The following is a 17,361-nucleotide window of genomic DNA, read 5'->3' on the forward strand; positions in this document are numbered from 1 at the left end:
TCCATGTTCAGCTAAGATTGCTTGCTTGTTTTTGAATCCGCACCAGCTTTCCCCCACATTGTTGCCTTCAGTAGAGCTAACACATTGAGCAGTGAGCAAAAGTATACCTGGTCACCATCTGCTCAGTAACATGTCCAGCAAGCTAGTCTAATAAACTAAGATAAGCACTGAGATAAATTAACCTCTGTATTTTAATCTTAGCTGTAACTCCTACTCTTATATCTTAGTGAAATCATTTAACCTTTATTCTTCAATTTTTCTATTTGTAAAAAAGGGATTCATTACCTGCCCTACAAAATTGAAAAATTCATTTTTTATATTAAAGTATTATGTAAGTGCTAAATGTCACCATATTGTACAAAAATCCCTACAGAGGCTCAGCTCACTTTTAACTCTGTTAACTGCACATTAACCAAATACAAATAGCTGAGTTTAATCTCTCTTGGAGAAACTGGGGCCCCAAAATCTCCCCCACTCTATTTATATTAAATGAGGTACTTCCAAATTTAATTAACTTTAAAAAAATGTCACCTACCTTAATCAAAATAAAAAATGTTCATTAGGCCAGCCATGTCAACAGTGATAAGATTATAGTAACTGTGGACAGGAATAAGTTATGTTCAGAGAAATATAAAAATTGTTTTTTATGCCTGCCTACCTACATAAAGCCGTCAGGATGAGCTCTGAATTGTGTCTGGATCAGTGAAGGACAACCTAAGCTAACGAGTGGCTCTTCTTCATTTCAGTGAGCCAAAAGATTGCCATAACCAAGGCAGTTTCCCACGACAGGGTATTTTTGCTGACTGTGCTTGCATACCCAGAATTTGTGAGATGTGCTGTTTGATCCATAGCAGTGCTTTGATTGAATGCAGAGGGAACTCTCAGCTCTCACAGTCAATGTTGTGTGTAATCAATACACACCTCACTTGTTTTATATGCGTGTCAGTTTAATAATATCAGTGGGGGGGGGAAATATGCAAATAATAGAATACTAGAACTGGAAGGGACCTCGAGAGATCAAGTCCAGTTCCCTGACCTCACAGCAGGACCAAGCACCATTTAGATCATTCCTGATAGATGTCTCTCCAACCTGTCCTTAAATCTCTCCTGTGATGGAGATTCCACATCCTCCCTAAACAATTTATTCCAGTGTTTAACCACCCTGACAGTTAGGAAATGTTTCCTAGTATCCAACCTAAACCTCCCTTGCTGCACTTGTGTGGATCACATGTGTGGATCTATTGGCAATGCTCCTCTTAATGCAACCTAATATGCCATTAGCCTTCTTGGCTCCAATGGCACACTGTTGACTCATATCCAGCTTCTCATCCACTGTAATCCCCAAGTCCTTTTCTGCAGAACTGCTACATAGCCATTCAGTCCCCAGCCTGTAACGGATTCTTGCATCCTAAGTGTAGGACTCTACACTTGTCCTTGTTGAACCTCATCAGATTTCTTTTGGGCCAATCCGCCAATTTGTCTAAGTCACTCTAGAGTCTATCCCAGCGTATCTACCTCTCCCCCTAGTTTAGTGTCATCCGCAAACTTGCTGAGGGTGCAATCCATCCCCTCATCCAGGTCATTAATAAAGTTGTTGAACAAAACCGGTCCCAGAACCGAACCTTGGGTCACTCCGCTAGAAACCGACCGTCATCCTGATATCGAGCCATTGATCACTACCTACTGGGCCCGACCTTCCAGCCAGCTTTCTATCCATCTTACCGTCCATTTATCCAATCCACATTCCCTTAACTTGCTGGCAAGAATATTGTGGGAGACCGTATCAGAAGTCTTGCTAAAGTCAAGGTATATCACATCCACTGACTTTCCCATATCCACAGAGCCACTTACCTCATCATAGAAGCTAATCAGATTGGTCAGGCACGATATGTCCTTCATGAATCCATGCTGACTATTCCTGATCACCTTCTCCTCTTACAAGTGCTTCTAAATGGATTCCTTGAGGATCCCCTCCATGATTTTTCCCGGGACTGAGGTAAGACTGACCAGCCTATAGTTCCCTGGATCATCCTTCTTCCCTTTCATAAAGATGGGCACTACATTTGCCTTTTTCCAATCATCCAGAATCTCTCCCGATCTTCACGACTTTTCAATAATAATGGCCAAATGACATTTGCCAGCTCCCTCAGTACCCATGGATGTATTAAGTCCGGACCCATGGATTTATGAACCCCCAAGGGCTGTCCACCCTTGTCCCATCTTGCGTCACTTAGCACCTTTGTCTGGGAACTGACCTTGTTTATGAAGACTGAGGCAAAAAAGCAGTAAGTACTTCAGCTTTCCCCACATCATCTGTCAATAGGTTACCGCCCTCATCCAGTAGGGGCCTCACACCTTCTCCCCCACACCCTGTCTGATCACCTTCTTCTTGCTAACATGCCTGTAGAAACCTTTCTTGTTATAGACTTATAGACTTTAAGGTCAGAAGGGACCATTATGATCATCTAGTCTGACCCCCTGCACAGCGCAGGCCACAGAATCTCGCCCACCCCTCTCAGAATAATCCTCTCACCTTCACATCCCTTCCGAGTCACAATTCCAATTGCACTTTTGCCTTCCTGATAACTCCCATGCATTCTCGAGCTATACATTTATACCCCTGTCCAAGTTTCCACTTTTTGTAAGCTCCCTTTTTATGCTTAAGTTCACCAAGGATTTCCCCTGTAAGCCAATCCACTCGCTCCTACCATATTCGTTTCTCTTGCTACGCATTGGAATGGTTTCTTTCTATGCCTTCAGTAAGGCTTCTTTAAAATACTGTCAGCTCTCCTAGGCTCCTTTCCCCTTCATGTTAGCATCCCAGGGGATTCTGCCCTTCATGTCTTTGAGGGAGTCGAAGTCTGCTTTTCTGAACTCCAAGGTGTATATTTTACTACTCTCTTTTCTTCCTTTGGTCAGGATCCTGAAATCTTCTATCTCACGATCACTGCTTCTCAGGTTGTCACCCTCCTCTACTTCCCCTATTAGTTCCTCTGTGTTTGTGAGCAGCAGGTCATGCTGTGCATGGCCCCTGGTCAGATCCTTCAGCACATGTACCAAGAAGTTATCCCCAACATTTGCCAAAAACTTACTGGATTGCCTGTGTACTGCTGTATTGGCTTCCCAACACATGTCAAGGTGATTAAAGTCGCCTATGAGAATCACGGCCTGCGATTTGGAAGCTTCTCTCAGTTGTCCGAAGAAAGCCTCATCTACCTCATCTACCTATTTCGGTGGCCTGTAGCAGACACCAACCACAACATCACTGCTGTTGCTTACATCTCTAAACTTGGCCCATAGACTCTCAACAGGCTTATCTCCCTCTATATACTGGAGTTCTGAGCAATCATAGTGGTCTCTTACATGTAGTGCAACTCCTCCTTCTTTTCTCCCCTGCCTGTTCTTCCTGAGCAGTTTATACCCTTCCATGACAGTGCTCCAGTCATGCCAGACATCCCACCAATTCTCTGTTATCCCAATCAAATCGTAGTTCTTGGATGGGGCCAGGAGCTCAGTGCTTCCTGTTGGTTACCCAGGCTTCTCACATTGGTGTACAAACACCTTAGAAAACCAGTTGATCATCCTACCCTCTCCGTTCGAATCAGGGGTCCTCTTCTCTGGACCTTCTCCAATTTTTCTTGAAATGTGGTGCCCAGAACTGGACACAATATTCCAACTGAGGCCTAATCAGCAAAGAGTAGAGCGGAAGAACGACTTCTCGTATCTTGCTCACAACACTCCCTGTTAATGCGTCCCAGAACCACGTTTGCTTTTTTTGAAACAGTGCCACACTGTTGACTCATATTTAGCTTGTGGTCCACTATGACCACTAGATCCCTTTCTGCAATACTTGTTCCTAGACAGTTGCTTTCCGTTCTGTATGTGTGAAATTGTTCTTCGAGTGATGTCCCTGTGCTTCACTGTTGGTGTTGGGCTCGTTCCACACTGTACTTTTTCTAGCAGTGTCTAGTCAGTCTGCACATGCGTGAGTGTGACTCATGCTGTTCATGCCTTTGAAGTTTGAACTCCCCTCAGTTCCTTCTTGACCACCCTCAGTCGCAGATGGAGCTGGATCCTTCTCCTCCTCCTCCTCCTCTTCAGCTTCCTGCAGATAGGAATTGAATTGTAGTTTAAACTTTTAATTCTTTGTTGCTTTTATAGTTAGTAATAGTTAATTTTTTAAATATTCTCTTTAATTCTTGTAAATAGTTAAGGTGCAATGCGCCGCTAGTCTTGAGGGACATGGCCCTCAGACCTGTACTTCTTTTAAGAAACAAGATAGAGAGAGGGATAAAACTAATTATCCTTGAAAAATTTCAGAGACTAAGGCTGCCGTACGTGTAGCTACCGATGTGTTGTGTGTCGGAGGCACATGTCCCCCAGAAGTGTGTCCATTGCCACAGCCTTACATCCAGAGCTCGCAGGTACAGGAAGCTCAGACTATGCATGTTGCTGTTTGATAAAGCGATCTAGCTGCACACAAAACGTGACAACACCAATCAATCAAAATCTGCCACCAATCAAAAGAAAACCTTGGGCTTTCTCTCTCACACATAAGCCCTTGACTAAAGGAAAGGCCTCTCCAGCCCACTCCCTACCACCAAGGGTTAGTACAAGAGACGAACCAGGCATCTTGCCCCATGCCGTGTCTGTGACAGACCTGAAATCACAGTTTGAACAAACTGCTGCACTATTTTAAAAATCACTTAGGAAAGTTAGATGTCAGCAAGTCACCAGGTCCTGATAAAATGCATCCCAGGATACTCAAGGAGCTGATAGAGGAGGTATCTGAGCCTTTAGCTATGATCTTTAAAAAATGATGGAAGACAGGGGAGATACCAGAAGACTGGAAAAGGGCAAATATTGTGCCCATCTATAAAAAGGGGAATAAGAACAACCCAGGAAACTACAGACTGGTCAGTTTAACATCTGTCCCAGGGAAGATAATGGAGCAGGTAATTAAGGAAATCATATGCAAACACTTGGAAGGTAATAAAGTGATAGGGAATAGCCAGCATGGGTTTGTGAAGAACAAGTCATGCCAAACTAATCTGATAGCTTTCTTTGATAGGATAACAAGTCTTGTGGATAAGGGAGAAGCGGTGGATTTCATATACCTAGACTTTAGTAAGGCATTTGATACGGTATTGCATGATATTCTTATTGATAAACTAGGCAAATATAACTTGGATAGGGCCACGATAAGGTGGGTGCATAATTGGCTGGATAACCGTAGTCAGAGAGTTGTTGTTAACGGTGCTAAATCCTGCTGGAAAGGGATAACAAGTGGAGTTCCGCAAGGGTCTCTTTTGGGACCCGTATTGTTCAATATCTTCATCAATGATATAGATATTGGGATAGAGAGTACGCTTATTAAGTTTGCAGATGATACCAAATTGGGTGGGGTTGCAACTTCTTTGGAGGATAGGGACATAATTCAAAATGACCTTAGCAAGTTAGAGAAATGGTCAGAGGTAAACAGGATGAAGTTTAATAAAGAGAAATGCAAAGTGCTCCACTTAGGAAGGAACAATCAGTTCCATACATACAAGATGGGAAACGACTGTCTAGGAAGGAGCATGGCAGAAAGGGATCTAGGGGTCATAGTGGACCACAAGTTGAATATGAGTCAACAGTGTGATGCTGTTGCAAAAAAAGCAAATATGATTCTAGGTTGTATCAACAGGTGTGTTGTAAGCAAAACTCGTGAAGTCATTCTGCCACTCTACTCTGCACTAGTTAGGCCTCAGCTGGAGTACTGTGTCCAGTTCTGGGCGCCACATTTCAAGAAAGATGTGGAGAAATTGGAAAGGGTACAGAGAAGAGCGACAAGAATGATTAAAGGTCTAGAGAACATGACCTGTGAAGCCAGGCTTCATGAACTGGGCTTGTTTAGTTTGGAAAAAAGAAGATTAAGGGGGGACATGATAGCAGTTTTCAAATATCTAAAAGGGTGTCACAAGGAGGAAGGAGAACTAATGGGCTTAAAGTGCAGCAAGGGAGGTTTAGATTGGACATTAGGAAAAAATTCCTAACTGTCAGGGTGGTCAAATATTGGAATAAATTGCCAAGGGAGGTGGTAGAATCTCCCTCTCTGGAGATATTTAAGAACAGGTTAGATAGACATCTGTCAGGGATGGTGTAGACAGAGCTTGGTCCTGCCTTGAGGGCGGAGGGCTGGACTCGATGACCTCTCGAGGTCCCTTCCAGTTCTATGATTCTATTATAGTACCAAAGAGACCCAGTATCAGGGAATAGGATAAGACTTTGGCACCTCGGGCACAGACCAAGACTTCAGTGCAGATGAAGGCTACATCTAAATCAGTCCAACTGGTACTGTGCATGCCGAGTCTAGAGTCAGCGCCCTCACCATCAGCATCAATGCCACCTCCATTGTCACAGCACTCCCCGGCACCACAGGAATATGTGCCGAGCCCTCATTATCCTGCTGCATACACACAATAATACAATGCACCAATATTACATGCAGAACCGAGATCCAGATCTCCATATGCTAACTTCTTTGAGGCCCCTATCCCTATCCTCCTTCTCAGTTTGTCCTTCTCCACCATGGTCGCCAGTACTGTCACAGTATAGTGACTATGAAGGGGCTAATCGAACTGTATTCTCATCCCAATGTTCTCCATCCAGAGCTCATTCATCCTGCGATAGACACCAGCCATGCTACTCTCACCAACTTCCGTGGTATCCTCACTGGTCCCATCTCACTGGTTTCCATACCTTCACTAGGCACCCATACGGCACCAGTCTATGACATCGTCAACATCAGCTCACAGGGCAATATCTCCCATACATTCTCATACCTCTCCTTCCTCAGTAGTTACACTGACAAATGTGTCCCATTTTTTCTAGACAGCCCCTCCCTTTCCTCCTCCCCCCTGCAGGTCCTGATCGGCGGCCCCACCTCCTTCTCCTCCAGGCTACTTTGGCACCTGGCAGGAGCCACATGGAGCCAAGATGGGGCACTTCAGCGTGAGGCGTCCTGGCTTGGCAGATGCCGGGACTGGAGTGGGGGCTGCCTGAGGAGCTATTTTTAGGCAGCCCTGATTCCAGCTGGAGTCAAGCAGCAGCCATGGGAGGGACTTGATCCGAGGCTGCCCCAGCTAGAACGTGTCTTGCGTGGCTGCTATTTGACTCCAGCTGAAGCTGAAGCCACCCATGGGGACTTGACTGCGGCACTAAAAATAGCACCACGGGCAGCACCAGCTCCCATTGGAGTCAAGTGGCAGCTTCACTTGAACAGGTCCTGTGTGGCTGCCGCTTGACTCTAACTGGAACCAGAGCCACCAACAGGAACTGGACTGCAACACTAAAAGTAGCACTGCAGGCAGCCCCGGCTCAAGTCCTGGCAAGTGGTTCCGCCCTGGGTAGCAGTTGGTCCAGAGCTGCAGGGACTTACGATGCCAGATCACAGGCTTACAAACTGGAAGGCAGAATGTGGGGGAAGGGGTGTGAGGAGAGGAAGGGACTTGTGCTGAGGGGAGGGGGATAGGGCAGAAGAAGAAAGGTGTAGGCATCAAGGGGCAGGTTGGAGGAGAGACAAATGCCAGGGGGCCAAGAGGAGACAATGAGGAAAAGGGCAGGAGCGGGGGAAGGGAGGGAAGGTGTCAGTGGAGGGTAGGGGAAGGGAGGGGACAGGGTGATGCAGGGAGAGGAGAAGGGTGGGACAATGGGGGCAAGAGGGAGGAAGAGGAGAGGGCAGGAGTGGGTGCTGGAAGAAGAGGGGTTGAAAGAAGGTGTGGGCATGAGGAAGGTAGGGAATGGAGGAAGTCACATGTTAGGGCACAGAGGGGTGTGAGGAGAACTTGGGTAGAGGGTAGTGAGGAGGTGGTCACCAGGGAGAGAGAGGGCAAGAAGGGCACGGGGCAGTTAGGGAATGGGGAGGCACCAGGAAGGTTCAGGTGCCAGTGCATTCTGGGAGTGAAGCAGAAGGGGAGGAACAGAGAGGGGAGGGACAGGCACCAGAGGACATAGGAGAGAGGCAGGGCAGGTGGGTAGAAGGAGATGTTAGGAGAAGGGATGGGGAGGGGTAGCTACAGATGACTAGAGTGGGGTTAGAGGAGGACTGGACACAGAGGGAAGAGAAGGGCTGGTGCAGGGGAGGGGGACAGGTTCCAGGGGCACTGAGGGGCAGTGAGAAAGGGCAAGAGTCAGGACAGCAGAAGAGGGTGAGGAGTGGGGGGGATCAGGCACCAGGGAAGCAGATAGCGCTCATGAGGTAGATCACCTAGTTGCTACCCCCTACCACCATCAAACAAATGGCCTGGTGGAAAGATTTAATGGGACTTTGCAAGCCATGATATGCAAGTTTGTGAATGAATGCTTCAATGACTGGGACCTGGCTTTACAGCAATTACTGTTTGCCTATAGAGATGTCCCACATCCCAGTTTGGGATTCTCACCTTTTGAACTGATGTATGGCCGCAAAGTTAAGGGTCCCTTACAGCTTGTAAAGCAGCAATGGGAAGGGACTAACCCGTCCCTGGGAACCAACATTTTGGATTTTGTGTACAACCTCCAAAATACCATTAGAGACTCTCTAACTCTCACACAAGAGAACTTGCAGAATGCTTAGCAAGAGCAAAAGGCCTGGTATGATAAACATGCCAGGGACCTGTCCTTCAAAATAGGGGAGCAAGTCAGGATACTGAAGGCACTCCAGAGAAATAAGATGGAAACATCCTGGGATGGACGAATCACAGTCCAGGAGTGTCTACGGGTGGTTAATTACCTCATAGCATTCCCTGACCCTTACCTTAAACCTAAGGTATATCATGTCAACTCTCTAAAGCCCTTTTATTCCCGAGAATTCAAGGTTCTTCAGGTTACAGCCCAGGAGAAGGAGGACACAGAGTGGCCCGAGGGAGCCTACTATGACGGGAAAGATAAGGGTGGAGTAGAAGAGGTAAGCCTCTCACTGAGCCTCAGCCGTGAGCAGCGCTGACAGACTGTGCAGCTATGCACCCAGTTCACCCCAGTGTTCTCAGCCATCTCGGGACAGACCAAACGGGCGTCTCACTCCATTGGCACAGGGGATGTTTGTCCAGTCACGGTCCAACCCTACCGAATGGCTCCTCCAGCCAAAGTGGCTATAGAGAGGGAAATCACGGACATGTTAGAAATGGGCATAATTCACCCTTCGGCGAGCACACGGGCTTCTCCAGTAGTCCTAGTTCCCAAGCCAGACGGGGAAATCGTTTTTTGTGTGGACTACCGTAAGCTAAATGCTGTAACTCGCCCAGACAACTACCCCATGCCATGCACAGATGAGCTGTTGGAGAAATTGGGGCATGCCCAGTTCATCTCCACCCTAGACTTAACCAAGGGGTACTGGCAGGTACCTCTGGTGGAAGCAGTGAAGGAAAAAAATCAGCCTTCATTACACACATCGGCCTATATGAGTTAATGTTCTTCCTTTCAGGCTGCTCAACGCACCTACAACCTTCCAAAGGCTCATGGATACTCTATTAGCCAGATTTGTAGTATTTTCTGTGGCCTATCTAGATTATGTGGCCGTATTCTCTGATTCATGGGCAGAGCACCTAGAACACCTCCAAGCTGTCTTACAACATGTAAGGGAGGCAAGGCTAACAGTTAAAAGCAACAACAAAAAATCAAATTGGCTTGAACAGGGTGACTTACACTTTGGACACCAGATGCATCAAGGAAGTATCAACCCTCTACAGGCTAAGGTAGAGGCTATAATAAACTGGCCTGCCCCCAAGTCAAAAAAACAGGTTCAGTCCTTCTTAGGCTTGGCAAGGTATTACAGGCTTTGTACCCTAACCCTAAACCTAACCCTAACTACAGTGAGGTCATCACACCTCTAACAGATCTAACCAGGAAAAACCAACCTAATGGGGTCAAGTGGACTGACCAGTTCCAGGAAGCTTTTCACCAGCTCAAGGTGGCTCTTATGTCTGACCCTGTGCTGAAGACCCCAGACTATGACAAGCCTTTCATCGTCACCACAGACACGTCCGAGCGGGGTGTGGGGGCAGTTCTGATGCAGGAAGGACCAGATCAACAACTCCCCCCTGTCGTGTTTCTCAGCAAAAAATTGTCTGAAAGACAAGGCCACTGGTCTGACTCAGAGAAGAAGTGCTATGCAATTGTGTATGCTCTAGAGAAGCTAAGACCGTATGTGTGTGGACGACGCTTTCATCTGCAGACTGACCACTCTGCTCTTCAGTGGCTTCATTCAGTGAAAACGACCAACAAAAAACTCCTTCGGTGGAGTTTGGCACTCCAAGACTTTGACATTGATGTACAGCATGTTTCAGGAGCCCCTAACAAGGTGGCTGACACCCTCTCTCGAGAGGCATTTCCGGACTCAGTTACTTTGGACACTCTCAGTATATCTGTCATGGTACTCCACTGATGTGGAAGGATCTTGTTTAATTTTCATGTATTCCATAGTCTAGTAAAGTGTGCATGTACTTATTTACTATGTTTTATCCCAGACCTCCACGAAGAAATCACAGCCAATGTGGCCAGAAGCTGTTCAGCACTGTCTGCAATTTGGGGAGCATGTCATGGTCATGAGGGATGGGCAGCAGCCTGGAGACGAAGGGGTTAACTGTACCTAACCAGGTAGCAGTCAGTCTATAGAAATGCAGATAGGGATTTCAAAGTGAGACAAAGGAATTTTGGGGTTTTCCCTCCTTTGCCTCTGGGCAGTTTACTCTCCAGATACTGAGGGGGACAGACAACATGTCTATCTCCAAGAAAAGACTCTTCACTATCTGTAAGTTGGATAAAGTTTAGTTAAGTCCATTAGGTGTTATTGTTTTATGGTTTGGGAATAGGAATCTGATATCTGTGCATTTTAAAATGGGTTTTCCTCTTCTTTGTAACTAAGTTTTTGGCCCATGGGAGTCCCCCCATGAGTATATTAATTGATGACTTTTCCATCTAGTCATTATGCTTGTAACAGGAATATTGTGGTGATAATAAAAGTTCTTTCCTTTTTAATAACCTGGTATTGATTAATCTTTGTGTCCTGGGTTTACTTTAGGGCTAAGATTTCTCAAGTGATCTCTTCCCTAGTTTTCTTACCATTACTTGGGTGGTGGCAGCGGATTTTTATCCCCAAAATCTAGGTTTTTAGGTTTTGGGACAAAAGTTTTATACCAAAGCCTGGAAATATAAGGTTTTGCGGTACTTTTGCAGGGCCTCACTTCTACATTCATCGTGCCAGAATGGGGAATCAGCCTTGACAGGGGTATGGCTAATGTGTGTCTAATTTTGGTTTAGAAAATATGGTCACTACACCAATGGTGGATTTGGACACAGAGGAGGAACGGATCATTGATGACCCTGATGCCGACCAACCTGATGTATCACCAACTGACAAATCCTCCTCATCACCAGATGAAGCAGTTATCCCTGATGACCTGTCACCAACAGATGACCTGAAGCAATTCAAGGACTTGTTCAAAAGGGTTCCTACTATCCAGATTGGTGGTATTATCAAAGATGCCAGAAAAACATAAGATTTTGAAGAACCTTCATCCCTCCACCAAATCAAGGATTGCACTTCCCATAGCCACGGCAATTATGGGAACCAGCAGAAGAGGTCTGGCAGACACCAGCCACAGCCCCACCCACCAAGAAGAGGGCAGACAAGAAATATTATGTCCCCTCCAAAGGCATGGACTTTTTATTCCTTCATCTGCAACAAAATTGTCTAGTGGTTGATGTGGCGCAGCATAGATCTAATACCCCACACTACATATCCGCCACTCAGGACAAGGATCGCGTATAGTTAGATCTGTTTGGCTGGAAAATGTATTCCTCAACACTGCAGCTTTGAATAGCCAACTATACAGTACTATTAGGCAATCACAATTTTGATAATTATGCTAAAGTGACAGAATTAATGCAACACCTTCCTGACAATAAAAGACCTATATTAAAATTTATACAGGAAGGTTACACTACATCTTGCACAGCACTGCAAATGGTGTTCTACTTCACTGACGCAGCTGTGAGAGCAACTGCAGCATCTATTGTGATAAGATGCAAGTCATAGTTACAAACAGCAGGGGTCCTCAAAGAACTCCAGACCAAAGTGGAGGACCTACCGTTTGACAAAGATAAGGTCTTTGTGATGAAAACGGATGAAGTACTTCACTCCAGCAAGGACCACCTTACACACTTTGGGGATGTATGCACCCTCATATTGTAGGAGACAATGTATTACCTACCAGAGTCAGAGAGACCTTACATTTGGCAGGGAACAACATCAAAGGCTATTTTGCAATAGTCGCCCCTCACCAAGAAGCCAGTGCTGATGGGCTTCTAACACCCCTCATTAAGCTTCCAAGCAGCAGGTTTGAGGCTTTGGTCGAAGGCTTACACAACCTTTCCATTCCACCAGTGCCTTCCCAATATATCATATTCCATTACACGAGGGCAGGGGACTGGACTCGATGACGTCTTGAGGTCTTGAGGTCCCTTCCAGTCCTAGTATTCTATGATTACCATTTGCACCCTTTTTACAAGCAGTGGACAGCAATTACCACGGATCGCTGGGTCCTAGAGATCATCAAGTGCAGCTATTCCATTCCCCTACTTTCAGTTCCTCCAACCGCCCCACCTTCTCCGTACCTCATCAGGGACCACTCTCATGAAATGCTGTTCTGTCAAGACGTACCTTGCCTCTTACGCATAGGAGTTCTAAAGAGAGTACCCAAGCAATATCAGGGCAGGAGATTTTACTCCAATTACTTTCTCATGAAAAAAAGAATGAGTGGCTAGAGACCCATTTAAACAAATACCTCCGCAAACAATGATTCAACAATGATTCACACTTGTGTCAATTATCCCGTTACTGGACAAGGAAGACTGGTTTGCAGTCTTCAACATCCAAGATGAGCATTTTCATATAACCATACACCCAGCACACAGACATTTCCTTTGCTTTTATGGTAGCTTCAGACCATTTCCAGTACAGTGTTCTAACTTTGGGACTTTCATCTGCCTCCAGAGTCTTCTCTAAGACGCTGACTATAGCAGCAGCATGCCTTCATTGCAAAGTCACTATATTTCCATGCCTAAACAATTGCCTCATCCAAGGCCCTTCACAGCAGATCACAAGAAATATGTTACTCTTCACCAAGGAGTTTTTCAAATCTCTCAGCCTCATTATCAATAAGCAGAAGTCTATCCTATGCCTGATTCGATCCCTAGAATTCATAGGAGCACGTCTCAATTCTACCATAGCATGAGTGTACCTCCCCACCGATACTGTGAAGCAATAAAAAGTTTGATTTTCGACCATGGTGTTGAGCCCCACAGTCCCCATACTTACCTGCCTTTGGCTTATGCAACACATGGCCGCTACAATATATGTCGTCCGACATGCGTGTCTTCTGGTGCCGTCAACATTGGCTTGCCTCAGTCTACACGCCATCCAAACACTGGGTGCACAGACATGTCTCGGTCCCCCCAACTGTCCTTTCATCATTATGATGATGAAATGACCCAAAGAATCTCCTTTTCGTTTCGTCAGGCACAGCAATCCAGCCACATTACCATAGATGTGTGTCTCCTCAGCTGGGGCTCCCATTTCCAGCATCACTTCACTCAGGGCAAGTGGTCCACCCATGAGTCCAGGCTCTGCATCCATCTCCTGGAGCTCCAAGCTGTGCACAGCACCTTCAAACACTTCCATTAACACATTCAGGGTTCCATGGTGCGCATCCTTACAATGTCACTACAATGTTTTACAACAATCAACAGGGAGGTGCGTGTTCTTGCTCTCTCTGTATGGAGGCTATACGCCTCTGGAACTGGTGTATCCACCATCACTGCATCTTACTTCCCTGGAGCCAACCAACACATTTTTTATATTCTTATGATGAGTTTTAATGTCATGAAAAAGTCAAAATGTATTCTTGACCTTCTGATCATCTTATTCAAAATTAGGCTATCACTTGACTAAATAATAAAGAATATTTTAATAGAAATAACTATGTTGCTAAGCGTTCTTGGAAGAGAATCCAGATACTGAAAGAGTTCAGAAATTGGAGAAATTTTTTTTTAACATGGGGAGGGAGTCATCTGTGCTTAGAGAGAAATTCTGGGAAACCCTTTTGCTCTTTCTGATATACAAATTTTATCTCCAGTTTCATAATCTTGCATCCATTGTCTGTTGTTAAAATCATCTATTTTCCTGGAAGTTTTAATGCTTATTTCTCCATACTACACAATCTGTGAAAGCAGAAGTTTTTAGTTTTAGTAATAGATGGTAAAATACCCTGGATTTTGGGTTTGAGGAGGAAGCCTGGATTATTTCATGACCTGAGAGAGAGAGAGAGAAATTCCAATCTGGATGGATTTATTTGAAAGGTAAAGTTCTGGAGAAAAACGCTGTCCTCATAAAAAACCTAGTTTGTTTTCTGTCCTAGAAGACCATCACCATCAAGGTCTAAAAGAATTTATATTGAAATGCAACTACCGTAATTTAGCAAATATAATCCATAGGTTATATTCGTTTTTACAAAACCCGCACCCCCACCCCCACCCCGCGGGGTATATTCAGGTGCGGGGTGTATCGGGTTTTTTTTTTGTTTTTTTTTTTTTAACTCACCAGAGGCTGGTGGTTCCTGTGGCTGAGCAAAAACGGGGCGGGGGGGGTGAGCGCTCCCCCGCCCGGAGGCTGGTGGTTCCTGTGGCTGCGCAGGAACGGGGGGTGAGTGCTCCCCCGCCCGGAGGCTGGTGGCTAAGCAGGAACTGGGGCGGTGAGTGGCTGGCTAATTCCCCTCCCCCCACCATAAATTAGCAAATATACCCCTGGCACAGAAAAGTCTTGTATACCCCGTGGGTTATACTCGTGCACGGGGTATACAAGTTTTTTTTTTACTGAAATAGAAAAAAACGCGGGGTATATTCAGGTGCGGGTTATATTTGGGTGTGGGGTATATTCGCTAAATTACGGTATGTCATTTTAAATACCAAATATACAACCAGGCAGGACAACAATAATATTGCAGGACAAATCTCGCATTTCAGAGAGTATTTAAAGATAGCTATGCATATAATTTTGTGACATTTTATCCAATAATGGAGGATTCATGCTACATACAGTAAAGCATAAAGATACTATCAAACTTCACATCTATGCCTTTTTGCATTCAGTGACTACTCTTTCCCATATCTGAAAGATGTGGACTAAAGCCCACAGATAAGCTTGTCAGAACACCTTCTCTCCATTCGGTTGATAGGAGGGTTTTTTGTTGGGTTTTTTTTTTTTTTTTGGTTTTTTTTTATTATTCTAAAGCTCTTAAGTCTTTCTAATAAAATAAAATGGTTCAATACAGGTTGGACATGTTTTATCTGGCACTCTCAGGACTTGACCAGTCCCGAACCAGGGAATATGCCCAACTAGAGATGGTTCCCTGCCACAGTCCCCAGCTGCCAACTCTGCCAACTCTGGGGTGGAGAAGGGACTCCCTCCAATCCCTGCCAGGCTGCCTTGTGGGTCACTGACCCTGCAGCTGCTGCCCCAGCCGGACTGCCTGCCGGGCTCCAGCAGCCTGCACTGCCGTAGGCTCCAGGTCTGTGCTACCACAGGCTGCTGGGAGCTGGCTTTTTCCCTGGTTGAGCTGCCATGGGCTTGGGCTCCAGTCTCATTCTGGCCCCGCTTCTGTAGGCTGTCTGGGGCTCCAGCCCCCGGTTGCCGTGAGCTGCTGGGACTTTCTCCATCCCTAAACCCAATCCCTCTGCCGCGGGCCACCGAGAGCGTTGGCTCCTGCCCTGCAGCAGCTTGCAGGCTCTGGCCCCAGTCCCACGCTACCACAGGCTGTCGCTGGCCCTAACCTGTGCCTCTGGGATCTGCCCCAACCTGGTCCCAGTGCCACAGGCTGTTGGGGGCTGCTGCCAGCTCCTGACCCATCCCACTGCTTCAACCTGGCCCCTCTTGGATTGCCCTCCTGCCTCTAAGCTACCGAGATTCTCTGATCAAGGAAAATCTATGGTCCTGCTGGACCATGGAGGTTGCTGAACCAGAGAATTCTGGTTATGGGAGGTGCAACCTGTAGACATATTCTGACTCCCATTGAGGTGCTTTGAATATAAATTTTTGCCTATAAACATTATATGAAAAAAATTTATTTTGCAGCTGCCCAGTTGTATGCAGCTCCCAAGTTTAAATAGATGGAGCTATTTTTGGCATAAAAAATGAATACCTAAAGCCATGTTTTTCCCCTTGAAATGTATTTTCTAAAATGAAAAAACTTGTTTTACCAAAAAAAGTATGACTATATATGTCATTTTAAATAGATATTTTATAAACCATGGGGTCGCTGATATAGTTGTCAGACAAGGGATCTGACTAGTGTAATGAGGGAATCATAACTTGTCTAGGTTTGCTAATGGTTTTAATAATTTGTGGTGTTAAGTTTAGCAAAAGCGAATAATTGTAAATGACAGCATTATTTATTTATTAGAAAAAGGACCTGTGTGGCTTTTTGGTGGCTTTTTTTCCTCCTGTTCTCTTTTTTATTATACCTTTTCCCCTTCTCTTTCTGTACAGGGTGGGTATTCTGTTCCTTCCTTCACTCCCTGGCAGGGCTCATTCCAGGGCATCCCTCGGACTGTCCCACCGCACCGCAAACAGAGTGAGTCTGTATCTCTCACTCATTTCCCTCACTGTGTTCCAGTATAAACTTTCCCTTTGCATGCATTGTTCACGTAACAAGTTTCTCAGGCAGAAATTTTCAGGCATATCCAATCATCTGTGGCCTAATCCAAGTGCTTCCTGCAGTCTCTAGCAGCTACAAGTTAAAACTTTATAATAGTTACTCAAAGCTGAGACCAACATATAAGCCCTTCTTTCCAGTCTTGTCTAACATAACTCTGCTTCCTGTATTTCCCTTCCTTCTCTATTGTCCTATCACATTGTGCTGTTGTTGTGTGGTCTTTAATTCAAATTCTGCATGTGATCTTGCTTAGAAGTCATGTTCTCACTGCAGCCTCAGAGGGAGCTTTTTATGGTTTTCCTGGTGGCTGTTGCAAATCAAATATTTTTTGCTTTAAAATTGTTTGTTGTGAAAAAATGTCTGATGCACTATGAATGGCTGTTCTAAAGCATGCATGATTTACTAAATTACTTATGTGGTAATTACTGCTTGAGCCAGGGCTGTTGATGGAGGGGGGCATAGGGGAGGAGGAAGGCATGCCCTGAGCCTGGTGATTGAAAAGGGCCTGGGGCGCTGAGCTGCTACCAAGGCAGCGGCAACAGCAGCAGCCAAGGCCCCCAGCCATTTCACTTCCAGCATTCCAGCTGGCATTGACAGCTGGCCAGGGGAGAATAGCTCCACCCCTTCCAGGGTG

The 17,361-nt window shown here is 45.6% G+C and overlaps 1 protein-coding gene across 10 annotated transcripts in view; it reads left to right on the forward strand.

Annotated features, from left to right (window-relative positions):
* Positions 1-17,361, forward strand: part of CCSER2 (coiled-coil serine rich protein 2) — a 223,120-nt gene that overhangs the window by 177,856 nt on the left and 27,903 nt on the right. For 3 of the 10 annotated variants that reach the window (XM_075934841.1, XM_075934843.1, XM_075934842.1), the window contains exon 10: positions 16,562-16,646. The exons of 4 other annotated variants lie outside the window; for them this stretch is intronic. In XM_075934841.1, coding sequence (XP_075790956.1) covers positions 16,562-16,646 — 85 coding nt within the window. Of the gene's footprint in view, positions 1-8,812; positions 8,927-9,442; positions 11,247-11,277; positions 16,537-16,561; positions 16,647-17,361 lie in introns of those variants that run through there. 3 more of the 10 variants (XM_075934839.1, XM_075934840.1, XM_075934844.1) reach the window with 3 other exon arrangements.

The sequence above is a fragment of the Pelodiscus sinensis genome, chromosome 8 (assembly GCF_049634645.1).
Source record: "Pelodiscus sinensis isolate JC-2024 chromosome 8, ASM4963464v1, whole genome shotgun sequence".
NCBI lineage: Eukaryota > Metazoa > Chordata > Testudines > Trionychidae > Pelodiscus > Pelodiscus sinensis.